This window comes from Lepus europaeus, chromosome X, assembly GCF_033115175.1.
Source record: "Lepus europaeus isolate LE1 chromosome X, mLepTim1.pri, whole genome shotgun sequence".
Taxonomy (NCBI): Eukaryota; Metazoa; Chordata; class Mammalia; order Lagomorpha; family Leporidae; genus Lepus; species Lepus europaeus.
Window position 1 is genome coordinate 89,276,524 of NC_084850.1, and position 16,460 is coordinate 89,292,983.

A 16,460-nucleotide genomic window follows, 5' to 3' on the forward strand; every position below is an offset into this window, starting at 1 on the left:
GCAATGGGGAGCCCCCAAATCTCCCATTTGACCCTGGAATAACCTGTCTGGGCCCCAGAAATTAGCAGGGATATACTGTTCCTTCCTATCCTGCTATCAGATTCAGCTGGTTCCAGTGGTGAAGGGTAGTCAGAGGAACCCTTCACCAGGGAATTTCCAGTTTGGGTCCATAAAATAACTTTGCCTATCATGAGAGGAGGAGTTAGGGAACCCTCCCCCACAATGAGTCCACCTCAGTTCTGCTGCCCAAGTACATGGAGCCAGAGTGATGCGCCCATAGAAAGTACAGCTGAGCGTCTTAACCCTTAACATGCCACATCGTACCTGATACTTAGGGCTAGTGCTTAACAAAGTCCGTCTACCCAGTGGAGTCTAAAGGCCCTGTCACTCTACTAGCTTATATTATATATGGTATTCTGGAAATTCTTCTTTGATAAGGTGCCACTTGAGCAGAGATCTGCAGGAGGTAAGGGAAGGAGCCACGCAGATATCTGGGGGAAGAATTGTACCAACTGAAGGAACAGAAGTTCAACGACCAGTGTCTGCAACACATTTTGGAAGAAAGAGTAAGGAGGCCAGTGCGGTTGGATGTGGTGGTTTAGGAGAGTAGTAGATGAGATCAGAGATATACGGGCAGGTTTTTAGGTGGGGGGTGGAGAGGGGGTAGATTGTAGATTATTATAGATCATAGATGAGGACTTTGACTTTTTCTCTAAATAAGAAGCCAGACAGTGCAATGGTTTGGGCTGAACTAGACTGATTCACATTTTCACAGGATCACTCTGGATGCTATGCTGAAAATTTATAGGAGTGGGATAAGTACAAAAACAAGGAGGTCTGTTGAAGGCTATGGCAATAACCCAGGTGAAACGTAATGGTGGCTTGCACCAGAGTAGTTGCAGTGAAGGTTCTGAGATGTAGTGGATTCAGAATATCATTCAGAGATGAAGATAGATATGCTGATGAACTGGATGCTAGGTGCAAAGAAGAGGTGAGGTAAAGTTGTGTGTGGCTTTTCTGTGTGTGTGTATGTGTGTGTGTAACATTTTCTTTATCCATTCATCTGATGATGGACAACTTGAGTGTTTCCATATCTGGCCTACTGAAACAGTGCAGCTATAAACATGGTGGTGCAGGTATCTCTTTGATACAATGTACTCATGTCCTTTGGGTATATACCCAGTAGTAGGATTGTGGGATCATATGGCAAGTCTATTTCTAGTTTTTTTTTTAAAGAAATCTCCATATTGTTTTGCACAGTGGCTGCGTAGAATATTATTCAGCTGTGAATAAGAATGGCATTCTATAATTTGCACCAAAATTGTTACAACCGGAGGAAAATCAGGTTGAGTGAAGTGAGCCAGACACAGAAGGACAAATATCATATGTTCTCCCTTATATGTGATGCCTAAAATTTTTTAAAGATTTATTTATTTATTTGAAAGTTAGAGTTACAGAAAGGGAGAAGAATAAAGGCCTAATTAAAAAAAATAAAAACAAAAACAAATGCCTTTGTAACAGTATGCTGCAAATATAATTGTCATATTTTGTTTTATATCTTTGTCAAATTTCTAAGAATAACATACTACAACTATAGTTTTAATGATCTGTGAGTATTTTAAAATTTACTGTATATGTGTGAAAAAACAGAAAAGGAGAATTGAAGATGATTCCAATATTTTTGCCTCATAAGTTGTTGAGAGAATGAAATTAATTAATTCATGTAAAATATTTGCAGCAGTGCCCAATGAGGTTCAGCTACTATTACAGTATTACTAGAAAGTTATGGTGAAGGACAGTAGCTTCTCATATGCTTCTTTTATAGTCATTTTCCAAAAAAATCATGTAACAGCCTGTGGATGCTGAGGTTTCCCTGGTAGCTTTATCTCGGGTTTTCTTCTGTCTTTCCAGGAAGTATCATGGAGTGTAAGGAGCTTCTTCATGTGTCAAAGAACAATTGTCAGGTATGAATGGGCACATTGACATGATTTATAGTTGCTCAGTAAATGTTGTTCCTGCCCAACTTCTAGACCCTTGCTATTAAATGTATGGTGTGTAGCCCAGCAGCATCAGCCTCTGAATATTGTTAGAAAATTAGTCTTGGGGCCAGCACTGCGGCGTACATAGCAGGCTAAGCCTCTGCCTGCGGTGTGGGCATCCCATATGGGAGCTGGTTCATGTCCTGGCTACTCCTCTTCTGATCCAGCTCTGAATTAATGGCTTGAAAAAGCAGTGGAAGATGGCCCAAGTAGAAAAAGCAGTGGAAGATGGCCCAAGTATTTGGGCCTCTGCATCCACGTGGAAGACCTGGAAGAAGCTCCTGGCTCCTAGCTTCAGACTGGCCCCGCTCTGACCATTACAGCCATTTGAGTAGTGAATCAGTGGATGGAAGACCTCTCTCTTTGTCCCTCTCTCTCTCTATCTGTAATTCTGCCTCTCAAATAAATAAATAAAATCTTTTTTTTAAAAAAAAAAGAAAATCACATTCTCAGCCCCACACTATAGCTAATAAATCACAGTTTGTTTTAACTGGCTCTCTAGGTGATTTGTGTGGTTATTAACATGTGAGAAGAGTAGATCTATGGTTTCCAGGTCGTCTAGTTCAACAACCTCTTCCCTCTTCACATTACAGCTAGAAAGAGAAAGAGACTTACCTTATTTTTCTTTTTTTTTTGTTTTTAATTTTTTTCATTTTATTTTCTTTATTTTTTATTTATTTATTTTTTGACAGGCAGAGTGGATAGTGAGAGAGAGAGAGACAGAGAGAAAGGTCTTCCTTTTGCCGTTGGTTCACCCTCCAATGGCTGCCACGGCCGGCACACCGCGCTGATCCGAAGCCAGGAGCCAGGTGCTTCTCCTGGTCTCCCATGGGGTGCAGGGCCCAAGCACTTGGGCCACCCTCCACTGCACTCCCGGGCCACAGCAGAGAGCTGGCCTGGAAGAGGGGCAACTGGGACAGAATCCGGCGCCCCGACCGGGACTAGAACCTGGTGTGCCGGCGCCGCAAGGCGGAGGATTAGCCTAGTGAGCTGCGGCGCCGGCTTTTTTATTTATTTATTTGACAAATTTTCTTTATTTTTTCAAGATTTATTTATTTGAAAGAGTTACAGAGAGAGGTGCAGACAGAGAGAGGTCTTCTATCTGCTTGTTCACTCCCCAGATGGCCACAACGGCCGGAGCTGCACCGATCCGAAGCCAGGAGCTAGGAGCTTCTTCCGGCTCTCCCACATGGGTGCAGGGGCCCAAGGACCTGGGCCATCTTCTGCTGCTTTTCCAGGCCATAGCAGAGAGCTGGATCGGAAGAGGAGCAGTCGGGACTTAAACCGGCGCCCATATGGGATACCGGCGCTTCAGGCCAGGGCTTTAACCCTCTGTGCCACAGTGCCAGCCCTTAACTTATTTTTCACATGCATTAGTTTTGCCAAGACTCCTAATCTCTACCCAGGGTTCTTTCTACTACACAAGAATCACTGTGGGTAACAGGATGGAGAAAAGGCTGAAGCTTCCTCCTCTGCCTCTTTAGAGAAGAATTAAAAATTGCATAGGGTAGCTATTTTCATTTTAATATTATAGCTAGCAGAGGGCTCTAAATTGGATCCATCCTTGCATTTCATTATTTCTATTTAATAAACACCTGTATCCTATTATGTTCCAGACCTTATTCTAAGCCCCTTATACATTTTAATACTATTTGTATATTGTCTCATATAATCCTCCAAAAAAATTCTGTGAGGAAGTAACTATTATTGTTCCGATTTCATAGATGAGGATACTGAGCTATAGAGTGCTTAAGTAACTTGTCCAAGGTCACACAGTAATGGCAGGCCTGGGAATCCAACTCAAGCTGTGTGCCTGAGGCCACAATAAGCAGTCTAAATGGTCACATTCTAGTTTCACCTCTAACAAGGGGACAGATATGGACTTCATTTAGGATAGTTTCAATGTCATCTCAGGGCTTATTCAGTCCTTTTCCACTAAAGGTCATTGCAGACTCTGCACTAAGACCTCACCATGAGCTTCTGCCATACAGCCTCTGCCTAGCACAACTGAGACCCCTTAAAGTCTAATGGCATATTGCTTGTTCCCCACCCTCTACCTGGGTTCCAGCTTTCCTTTCCCTGTAGCCATAATGCTATTTGCTTCTCCACCTCTTTTTTTTTTTTTTTTGACAGGCAGAGTGGACAGTGAGAGAGAGAGAGAGACAGAGAGAAAGGTCTTCCTTTGCCGTTGGTTCACCCTCCAATGGCCGCCGCGGTAGCGCGCTGCAGCCGGCGCACCACGCTGTTCCGATGGCAGGAGCCAGGTGCTTATCCTGGTCTCCCATGGGGTGCAGAGCCCAAGCACTTGGGCCATCCTCCACTGCACTCCCTGGCCACAGCAGAGAGCTGGCCTGGAAGAGGGGCAACCGGGACAGGATCGGTGCCCCGACCGGGACTAGAACCCGGTGTGCCGGCGCCGCAAGGCGGAGGATTAGCCTGTTGAGCCACGGCACCGGCCTCTCCACCTCTTTTGAGCCCTTCCAATCCACTGAAGATCGTTTGCCTTCCACAGCCATATATTCTATTATTCTTTCTTTCTGCCCCCATCCCCAACTGCCCTTCTAGCCTGTACTCCATAGTTTTGTCCCTCATCCTATTCTGGGTGCTATTATCTCCTAACTTCTCTGCAAGTTCTTCAAGGTCAGGGACTAGTAACATTTCAGGACTTCCCCACTGCTGCCTCTGAGATCATAGGTTCACAAACTCCCAAAATGGCATTGCTGGGAGGGCCCTTAGAGACAATGTAGTTTAACCTCCTCCTTGTATAGACAAAGATCCAGGGCCCCAGAGTGCTGGGTCCAGAATCCAGTTTTCCTTCATTTTTTAGTGGCCTTTCCCCTAGTTAGTGTCTCCCCTCCTTCATCAAAATCCCACCTCCCTGCTGATTGGAGGGTTATAAAACAGAACAAAACAAAAACAAACAGCAATAACAAAAACAGAGCCAGAGCTGGGAAGTGGCTTTTCTATGTGTTTGAAATTCCTTACCTTTTCAACATTATTTTTTTTTTCTCTGTGAAACTACAACTCTGCTAACTCATGCACAAAATTTGGATGAGCTGAGCTGCATTCAACTGTGAACGAGTCACAAGAAATGAAATCTGCAGAGCGCCTCCAACCACTTGACACTCCCTCTGTTCCCACAGACTGGGCTGGACTCAATTCCCTGGCCCTCTGCCCTCTCGCCCCCGCTTCAGTCCCCAGAGCATTACAGCTCCAGCCTTACCAGTGGCTTGATCACTGTTAACTCCCCAGACTCACTGTGTCCCTCTCAGGGGCAGGATTTCTTTGCATAGCCACGCCTAGATACACTGAGTAGACCAATAGCTGCTCTCGGAGTCTCACCGGGGCGGAGAAAGTAGGCGTAGCATGAAAGGAATAGAGGGCTGGTTTGGGGGCTGCCGTTGCTACACGTGGATGGATGTGAAATGAGTCAAACGGAGTTCTGATCGCAACGGATTTCATCTATTGTGAGTATGGTATGCAGGCTGGGGGTGGGGGGCTGAGGGATGAAACCTGGGTGGGATGTCTGATCTGAGCTGAGGTGCTTTTTCCCCGGAATTTAGTTGTGGCAAGATCCACCCAGCTAGCCAGTACGGGGCACGTCTGAGAATACTGCTTAGCGTGACAAGGAAGCTGAGATCTACGGCACCTAGGTGTGGGTGTACAGAATGGTCAGGATGTTCCTAGTGTGTTACAAAGTCAGGCTGGGAAGGTATCCCGTGGCCATCCGTCTGTCTGTCCATTTGTGTCCAGAGAGCACTGTCTGAGGTGCCAGGAACCTAGGCTAATATTCTCAGTGCCACGGCAAGTTAGTTCCTGCCTGTACAGGCTCTTACTGGACCGGGCGGCATCTGGGAACATGCCCGGACCTGTCCAACCACCTTGAGCATCTGGTGTTGGGAGATAAGAAAGAGAAGGAGCCTGAGAGTTAGGAGAGGGAAGTTGGGGGTGGGTCAGACATGTGGAGCATCCCGAGGGAAGCTGAACTGCTGGCCCACCCACGTGGCTCTTGGGCAAGTCAGGGCTTGTATAAAGAGCCTGCTGGCTGGCTCTCTATGGGGGCTTTCAGTCCACCCCCTCACCCGCCGGGCTGGGTTTCACTTGATCCCTCACTCCTGGAAGCTGAGCCCGGGGCAGTGATATTTTGATCCTGCCTCACCCAAACACTGGCCAAGGCCCAGGCAGCTGTGAGAACTGGGGGACAAGAAGAGACCCGCCAGAGACCTGGCTGGGAAAACAGGCTGCAGGGTCTGATTTTGGACAGGTGTTAACAGCGTGGGCCAATGTCATGCAGGGTGGCTGGGACAGGAAAGTGTGGAGCATCTCCCCTTGATAACTTCTTCACTCCCACATACCTTCAATTAAACTTAACAGGCTCAGAGAGCACCTACTTTTTGCCATCATGTGTGAAACAGTGAGATACCTAAAACACAGGCTGTGCCTGTTGGAGGGAGACTGTCTCATCGTGGGTATATAGGAATGCAAATTAAATATCATACAAAATAGGTTTTATAGGTGCAATAAAAATGCTCCAAGGTTGTCAAATAAAAATTATATCAAGTTGAGCAAGAGAAAAATCAGAAAAGTTTTTTTTTGTTTGTCTTTTGAAATTATAACACTTACCAGGGCTCCAGAGCCAGACTACTTGAGTTCAGAGCCTATTATTAATTTGTATGACCTTGGATAAACAGAGTTACTTCCTTCTTGCTGAGCTTCATTTAACTCTCAGCTAAAGTGGAGATAATAATAGCACCTACCTCATCGGGTTGTTGTGAGGATTAAATGAGATAATCCATGTGAAATATTTGCACATGCTTAGCACAGGGGCTAACCCAAAATAAGCACCCAATAAATGTTAACTATTATTATTTAAGATAGACCAAGGAGCACAGCTAAGATTTCAACAGGTGGAGATGGGAGGAGAAGGCAATTTAAGCATAGAAAACAACAGGAACAACTGCTTGAAGGCTGGGAAGCCTCAAGCATGTGAAAAGAACACCAGCTGAGCTGGATTTTAGAGTACAATTAGGGGGAAAGGGGAAGTTAAAGTTGCCCTGGTTGATTGGTGGTAAAACCGCAGAAGACTCTGGATTCCCCAGTTTTGATTGGATTGGGAAAAAGTGAAAGCTATTGGAAGTTTCTGAACTAAAGAAAAGGTCAGTTCTGTGCTTTAGGAAGGATAATCTGGTACGTGTGAGTCAGCCAGATTGGAACAAGAAAACACCAGAAGTGGATAAACTAGATGCAGAGAGGGGACACGGCCCTGAAACTGAGGCATGGCTGTGAGAATATAAAGGGGGCAGTTAACTTAATAAAACATTACACTAGTTGAATCTGCAGAAGTTAGAACTCAATAAATTTATTGGAAAAGCAAATGAGAGAATCACAATCACCTGGAATTGACTTAGACTTTAAAAGGTTATGCATTCCCATCCCACTTCTGTAAATGATGCAACAGAAAGGATACTTATCTTCTGAATTAGACATAGCTGTCTTCAAGTGCCCAGTCTGCTACTTACCTGTCTGTAATCCTGAATACATTGTGCATCTGGTATTCCCAAGCAGGATCAGTATTTCCATACAGCATTTAGAAATGAAGATTGAGGTGCTACTGCATTTAGTGTCAACCAGTTTAAACAACATAGAATTATTCTTTCCACTCACCTACAGTATCAGCAGTAAGTCCAATAAGAAATATTGAATTTCTTTGGGCTTCAGTTTTCTATCCTGAAAAATAGGGAGAATAGTACATCATAGTGTTCTTGTGTTCTTGGAAGAATTAAAAGAAATAATCCCTGTAAAGGATCTAGCACAGTGCCTGACACATAGTAGGCTTTCATGAATCATGTTTGTCTTTTACCCCAATTGATTTTACCTTAAGGCATCCTTGCTGGTCTGCCTGAACACTTCTAGTTCTACTTACTGCTCTGAGACAGCCCATTCCCTTCAGGGAAAACCTTTACGGTTTAAAAGCTTTTCCTTTCGCTAAACTTAATTAATAGCTTGCACTCAGATGTCCTTGTCATTTTCCTGGGGCCACCCAGAGCAGTCTACTCTGACATCCATAGTATTTCTTCAGAGTTCTTAAGACCAGAGGCGGGCCGGCGCCGTGGCTCACTAGGCTAATCCTCTGCCTTGCGGCGCCGGCACACCGGGTTCTAGTCCCGGTCGGGGCACCGATCCTGTCCCGGTTGCCCCTCTTCCAGGCCAGCTCTCTGCTGTGGCCAGGGAGTGCAGTGGAGGATGGCCCAAGTCCTTGGGCCCTGCACCCCATGGGAGACCAGGAGAAGCACCTGGCTCCTGCCATCGGAACAGCGTGGTGCGCCGGCCGCAGTGCGCTACCGCGGCGGCCATTGGAGGGTGAACCAACGGCAAAAGGAAGACCTTTCTCTCTGTCTCTCTCTCTCACTGTCCACTCTGCCTGTCAAAAAAAAAATTAAAAAAAAAAAAAAAAAGACCAGAGGCCAGAACTCCCTATACCTTTTGTTCCCAGGTCAAACAACCCTGTTACTTCCATTTCCAATATGACACACTGTCAAATCCAATACAACTCTGAAGTTTTGAAACTATATAATGTCAGGTGATGGTGGCAACTTCATAGCAGTGGGTGACACTGCCAGAGGAACAGGATGGGTGAATGTGAACTCTTTGCTTATAATTAATCCTGTATCATTTTTGCCCACCAGGTGCCAAGTATTTTCAAACCCATCATCCCACTGACTCCTCATGCCAACTAGGAAACGTGCAGATCTTTTTGTCTTAATTTGTACAGGTGGCCAAACAGCCCCAGATGAAGCGTGCCAGAGATCATTTAATTAGTAAGTTTCTGAGCCAGAACTGAAAGCCAGATTTCTCTTACTCCAAATTTACTATAGTTTTTCATTTTCCATGTTTGATTTTAAGGTGATGGCTGAGCAATTAGACTAACTCTGGCACTGGAGGAAGAGACAAGAGAAAGATCCATCCTCTGGTTACCTTACACTAGTTAGTCAAATCTTTGAAAGATTTCAATAAGGAAGCTCTTGAGGGAGACCAAGCCCCTAGTTTCAGGAGAGGAATAAATAATACTTTTTTCCAAGTACCATCTGGTAGGCCAAAAAGCCCTCCTTTAGATAGATGTCTTCTCTACCTGCTCCATTTGAATGTCTTCCGCAGGGAGTGAGACATCTTTTGGAGCCTCCGAAGTAGAGCTTGATTTTTAAAGCAGAATCTGGGGTTTTTTTCTGCTTTCTCATTGGAGATGGGTACCATCCATGTACTTTTCCCTTGGAAGCTTAGCAGGAAAAATTCAGGATAGTTTCACCATCTGTCTGTAAAATAAGCCTGTTATTCTTCAATTTTCGTGGGAGATATCAGGATGGCTATAGTCAGTCTTGGAATATAATTAACTGTCTATTTTCTGCATTTGACACAAGACTATGATCTCTTAAAGGTGGAGAACAGCTTTTTTCCACTTTGGATTGCCTTCCTGCTACTTTGCCGTAATACAATGCTTAGCATAGAAGGTATTAATCAAGTGAGTTTTGAGGGACCAAAATCCCATCTTTCTTACCTGGGTTGACTACAGTTATGACATCTCCCAGTACCCCAAAGACATCACATGATTCTCAAAAATAAAGGAGCTGTCATGTAATATGTGGTGTAATAAACAGTAAGATGCCGTTACTTCAGGAGGCTGTGAGTCATCATGGTGGATAAGCCAAAAAGAGTGGGCAGCACTTCTTCCCTTCCATGAGGCATCCCTCCCTGACCCAGCCCAACCTTTGGAATTGTTCCTCTTCAGGGTAAAATGAGCCAGTATTGGACTGTGGGTGTGAGGGAAAAAAGATGCTGGAGCCTTGGTAGCATAGTCATTGACTCATCAGCCTTATAGCTCAGCCCACTCCTCTCTTTAAATATGGGAAATAGAGAAGCCACAAGCCCTGGAATATGGAGACTTGGATTCCAGTCCCAGCTCTGCTACTGACCAACAATGTGACTTTGAGAAAACTCTATCCCTTTTTTGATCTTCATTTTCCCCATCTAGACCATCGGAGGGGGAGGTGTTCAGTAATTATGAAGAATACTTTTGTGATTTTATGACTATAGATATCCAATTCTTTAGGTGTTTGAAGTTTTATCAGTTTCCAAAGAGGAGAAAAAATAAACAATAATGTAATGTGCTGTCTTGTGAGTACTAAGGTGCCTATTACAAAAAGGATTCAAGCAGATCCGGACAGTATATCTTTACTAGGCAACAAGCAGCTGGGACTAAGATGACTTTAATGTGCATTTATATATAAGATCATAGGCAGCCAAACCAAAAAAAAAATTCATAGGCAGCTTGTTAGTCAGTTTCACCTTCTCTCTACAACCCCTACCAAGTTCTATATCTTTGTTTCCTTTCCATGTTCACTCTAAAAAAGGCAAGAAATATTTTGGCAGTAATGTCTCATCCTGGACAAACAGGCCTCATTCCGTGGGCTACTTCTCCCAGTCCTATTGTAAGGATATGGCTGTAGGTTTTGCTTGCAAATGCCCATTAGTTTGTATCCCTACTCTTTTTAGAATAGTTCATTCCCTGGCATAGGAGGAAGGGATGAAGTACTTCACAGAATTTGGATTGCTATGGGAAAAGGGAGATTGTTCTTATTGACATCTTCAGAGAGATATAGCTATTCCAAATTACTTCATAAACAGGACAGGATGGAGAAACTATAGGAAAGACCAAACAAAGTAATAGAAATCAGAACACTTGATGGAGTTTTATCCAGTTCCTAGCCCTGAAAAGAAGTCATACCGTGAATTCAGTTCCCAGCTGGGGCAATTCAGCCAAAAGCCTCCTTGAGAAGTCAAGGAATCTCCACTCCCAGTACTTGCTGGTGGGGTAACTAAGTTTCGATGATGCCATAATTTCATGACATCTTGTGGTGGTCTGTACATGAGCAAGTGATTCACTTTGGCTAGGGAGACAGCAGAGCAAATCAGAGGGCTTGGGTGGCTGGCCTGTGGCTTGTCTCCAGTGCCCTTTGCTACTCAGCTGTGGGTGGGATAGTAACGATCACAGCAATCCCTCAAATGTGTAGCAGGATCTGGAGTTTCCAGAGCACTCTCACATATATTATCTCATTTTTCCCTTGAACATCATCCAAGGTAGTTTCTGTGTCTTTGCTCCCACTTGGGAAGATTCAGCAATCATTAAAAGGTTATTTTCCCCTCGTAATCAGCCCAAAGTTTGCTGTTCTTAATTTCATCCTATTTATTTTATTAATTATATCTCTGTATTCTTGGCTACAGAGTTCCTCCCCCCTGCCTTTAACAATTGTTTCTTAGTGGTTGCCAGACACTAACCAAATATTTACAATTTTTAGCTTTTTCTTCTGCTCGGTTTACAGTGTGTTAAGCTGTGTTTGTATTTTGAGGTTTGTGCTTTTATTGTTCTGTGTGTCCATGCACACACATGTTTTGAAGGAGAAAGAATTTGACTCATATGGTTGGTGTTTGCTTTTGGCTGAGTGGAAATAACCCAGTTCATTTGGTTATTAATTTTATCTGTATAGTGGCAATAGGTTTAATGTGATTTTTTCCTTATTTTTCTACCCCTGCTGGGGCATTTAATCATGCTTTGTGCACAGAAATGAAGAACAAAATAAATAGATGAGGTTTCTTTCATTTTCCACAGCTTCCTTCATTCTCTTTTGTTGAGGTGCTCATGCTGACATTGGTGAGCCAGATGTTGCTATCACTAACAGTTGAGTTCTTCAGCCACTTTGTAAATGGCAAGAGAAGCCTGTTAAAAGTGTGGTAACCACCTGTGGTCTCCGAGTTATTTCTATTCCAGGCACATATTTGAACATACTTGAACATTTTGGACATATTTGGTCATACTCAAACATTTGAACAATTTAGTTTTTATAACACACCCATGAAATAAAATAATACTTCACCAGTGCTGGCCCCCCTCTCTTCCTGTACCAATAGCAGACACCCCTTCTTGAAATGTTGTCCTATATTATCCTATCCAGTTTCTATTCTTTCTTTCCTAGCTTTTCTTTCTAGGTTGCCACTCTCTATTCTTCCTCTTCCAGCTTAAAATATGGGTGTCTTTCAATGTGTTGTTCTTTGAATTCTTTTTTTAATATTTATTTTATTTATTTGAAAGGCAGCGTTACGGAGAGAGGTAGACTCCCCAAATGGCCACAATGGCTGAAGCCAGCAGCCAGGAGCCAAGAGCTTCTTCTTGATCTCCCACATGGGTGCAGGAGCCCAAGTACTTGGGCCATCCTCCTCTGCTTTCCCAGGCCATAGCAGAGAGCTGGATTGAAAGCGGAGCAGCCGGGACTCAAAGTGGCACTCATGGGATGCCGGTGCTACAGGCTGGGGCATTAACCCGCTACACCACAGCACCATTCCCTACTCATCCAAGCTTCTGCCATTATTTACCTGGGCCAGTAGTTCTCAGCTCCCAAGAAGTTTTGATTTGATTAGCCTAGGGCATAGGTGTTTTCTCCAAAGTCTTATAAATGATTCTAATGTGTGGTCATGAACAAGAGCTGCTGTTCTTTTTTTCAAAAAAGATTTATTTATTGATTGATTTGAAAAGCAAGGGAGAGAGAGAGAGAGAGAGAGAGAGAGAGAGAGAAAGAGAGAGAGAGAGAGAGAAAGAGAAAGAGAAAGAGATTGTCCACCCTCTAGTTTATTCCCAGATGGCTATAACACCCAGGTCTGGGTAAGGTCGAAGCCTGGAACTCCATCCTGATCTCCCATTCGGGTGGCAGGGACCCAAGTACTTGGACCATCTTCCACAGCTTTCCCAGAAGCATTCGAGGAAGCTGGATTAGAAGTGGAGCAGCAGCTGGATCTGGAACCAGGGCTCCTGTATGGGATACTGGCATCTCAAGTGGGGGCTTAACCCACTCAAAAGCTGCTGTTCTGGCCTTTTTATGTATTTAACTCATCTTTAACTGCAACCTGTGTTATAGATGTTTTAATTACCTACTGGACACAACCACTGAAATAATCCTCTGTCCTCTCCAACTCTACATAATTAACATAGTTACAAAACCATGCATTGTCTTTTGTCTGCCAAGCAACTCCCATTTCACACATTTCATGGTCCTGGGATTCTCCTGGTTTCCCAGGCAGTAACTCTCAGAATTTTCTGTGACTCATATCTTTCTTCCCCTCTCCTATGGCTACCCCCATTGTCCTGGCCCTTATCTCCTAAGGCCAAGGCAGTAATTCTATCAAACTGTTATTTTAAAAATAGATTAATTTCAGATGATGCTTTTGCATACCTCGAATATTATTGAAGCAAAATAAAATTTTAGTGAAGGCTGAAGGGACCTGCATTCCATATTTTAGAGTTCAATACTGCCCTGGAAACCACGCTGGACCCGTGGGCCCTAACTTACCTTGGAGTTCTGGTTTTGTTTCTTACTAAGTAAATAAACTTAGAGGAAGCCTTCTTCTCTGTGCTGCAGCTTTTAAAAAAATCTGCTAATTGCTGACGACAATCCCTAACTTGTTTCTGGAGTTATTGTTCAGGCTAGAGATTGTTATAATTACTTTGTAACTGTTTTACTATTTGTTTATCCAGCAAATATTAATTTTGTGCCCATTTTGTGTCGGGTACTGTTCTAAACACTAAGTGCATATGAACTGAACATAGCAGGAACCATGATTTCATGGTGTTTAAATTTTAGTTGGAAAAAGAACAGACAATAGGGAAGTGAGATGAATGATATGTCCGGTCATAAGTGCCATGGAAATTAATACTACAAGAAAGGGGGATAAGGAAATATGGTGGGAAGTTGCAATTTTATAAAAGAGTATTCCTACTTTTTTAAAGGAGAAGCCTTACTAAGAAGATGGTATAAGAACAAAGAACTGAAGAATATGAGGGGGATAGCCATGTGAATATCTTGGGGAAGAACATTGCTGACTTGAGCAGATATGAAGGCCTTAAGGTGAGAGCATTTGTGGTTAGTTTGAAGAACAGCAAAGAGAACAACATGAGTGGAATGAAGAGAGTAAGGGGAAGAACAGTTGAGCTTAGAGTGAAAGAGCTCATGAGGTAAGCAGATCATCTAGGTGTCATCAACCATCAGAAGGTTTTTCCTTTTATTATGAGTGAAATAGGGAGCCATCAATGGAGCTTGGGGTTGGAAATGACATGATCTAACATTTCTTAAAGGAACCACTATAACTTCAGTCCTTTTACTTTCTATTCTTCATAGAAAAAAATAAACAGTAGACTCTAGGTTAGTCCTTTACCAGATTCCCTCTGAATACAGGGGACAAAACCCTTTTCCTGACCACACCATATATTCAGACAAGACAGACAAGGTCGGAACCAAAAGAACCCCTAGAGTGGTGATATTTTTATCATTGGTTGTACATGAAAATCAGCTGGTGCACTGCATGAATTCCAGATGCTCAGGCCACATGGCTGACTAACTGCGTCAGGATCTCAGGGGTGGTATTCAACATGTATCAGTATTTTTGGAGCTTTCAAGGTGCAGCCTAGCCTGGAAACTGCCAGTCTAAGAGATGGACCTCAAGACATAAATGGGACCTTGAATAGAGCACCGATGGCACAGCTGGACCTGAGACCACTCACTGTATTGAGCTAAAACCAGAAATATAAAACTCACAAGTAGCCGGAAAGGTGGAAACTAACATGTTTCATACTTTGGAAGTGGCTAAGGTCAACAGAAAGCTGGGTATAGGAGCAGCCTTGGGCCAGAGCAGAAAAGGAAAGGCTGAGAGCCAACACCAAATGGTGAAGCAACATGTGGATTATCAGCCAAACATCTGGAAATGATGAGGGCACTATACAAATAATGTGCATGATTTTCAAAGAAGTTTTCTCAAGTCTGTGATGAGCAGCTACATTGGTTTTTGCCAGTTGTGTGCACGTGGGTGGGTGGGCTCAAAGTTGAGTAATGGGCAGGGCATGGACCAGTTGTCACCTTCCTCACCCTTTTTAATCCCAGACCTCCTGCACTGTCCAGGCAAAGCAAATATCCTGAAGGCCTTAGTTCTTAATATAGAACTGTCGTCCTGTCTTGCCTACCCGTCCTAGATAGAGAGAGCGTGCTTCACCCCACAGGCATGTGTGCAAGTTGAGAAGAACAGCAGTCGCAAGCTGTGGCCAGAGGCAGCTGCACCCCCAGCAGCCTGAGTACCTCACATCCAGCAGAAACTTGGCCAACATCAATTATTCAGGGCACAATGAGGTAATGTGGGGATTATTATTAATGTCAGCCTCATGCCTCATGGCTTCTCCTCTTCCCTGTTTGGGAAGAGCATTCTTACTCTTCTAGGTTGCTTTTTAGAAATCAGGACAGGGAGAGCAGCCACATAACAAAGACTTAATAAAGAGACACTAGTATTTTGCCACTTGTCACTCCCTCTAGTTAAGCCCAATCAAAATACATACAGAACTAACTGGATAAATTTGAGTGCAAAGTTAGGTAAAAAAAAAATCACAGTTGGAGGCACATATAATAAAATCCTTAGGAGCTCTGAAAAATAGTATTTTGAAATTAATTTAGGTAACATGTATTAAAAATGTAGGGTAGTTTACTGTATTAATGAGAAAGTTGAAGAACCATCTTCTTAATAAAACGCAATTCAAATACCACATAATTCACTTTTTGCTAGTGTACAGTTCACTGGTTTTTGGTATATTCACAAAGTTGGACAACCCTGATCACTATCTAAGTCTAAACCATTTACATTAGCTCCCTCCAAAATTCATATTCATTATGCAGTCATGCCTCTTCCCTCCCCTCTAGCTCCAGGTAACCAGTGAATCTAATTTCTGTTTCTATGGACTGCCTATTCTAGAATTATTATTGTTATCCTGGAATCACACAATGTTTGCCTTTTTATCTCTGGCTTCTCTTACTTAGTATAATGTTTTCAAGTTTCATCCATATTACAGCATGTAATAAGTACTTCATTCATTTTTCTGGCTGTATGTGTAGGCCACATCTTGTTTATCCACACACATAGTTGATGGTCACTTTTTTCCACTTTTGGCTATTATGAATAGGGACATTCATGTACAAATTTTGGTGTGGACATATATTTCCATTTCTCTTGAGTATATACCAAGGAGTAAAATTGCTAGGTCACATGGTAATTATATGTTTAACATTTTGAGAGCCACAAAACCATTTTCCAAAAGGACTGTGCCATTTTACATTCCCATTAACAGCATATGAATGTTCCAGTTATTCCACAGCCTCCTCAATACTTGAGTATGTTTTTTTATTATAATCACACTAGTTGGTCAAAAGTGATATTTCATTATAGTTTTGATTTACATTCTTCTTATCACCAGTGATACTGAGCATGTTTTAATGTGCTTATTGGCCATTGGTATATCTTGTTGGAAAGCCAGCTGTTACTGTTCCTGTTTGTAATGGGAAA

The 16,460-nt window shown here is 43.1% G+C and overlaps 1 protein-coding gene across 5 annotated transcripts in view; it reads left to right on the forward strand.

Annotated features, from left to right (window-relative positions):
* The first annotated feature begins 5,366 nt into the window (after window positions 1–5,366).
* Window positions 5,367–16,460, forward strand: part of EDA2R (ectodysplasin A2 receptor) — a 31,745-nt gene continuing 20,651 nt past the window's right edge. For 2 of the 5 annotated variants that reach the window (XM_062183364.1, XM_062183365.1), the window contains exons 1-2: window positions 5,367–5,506; window positions 13,870–13,987. In XM_062183364.1, coding sequence (XP_062039348.1) covers window positions 13,974–13,987 — 14 coding nt within the window. In that variant the 5' untranslated portion in view covers window positions 5,367–5,506; window positions 13,870–13,973. The remainder of the gene's footprint in view (window positions 5,507–13,869; window positions 13,988–16,460) is intronic. The other 3 variants (XM_062183361.1, XM_062183362.1, XM_062183363.1) reach the window with 2 other exon arrangements.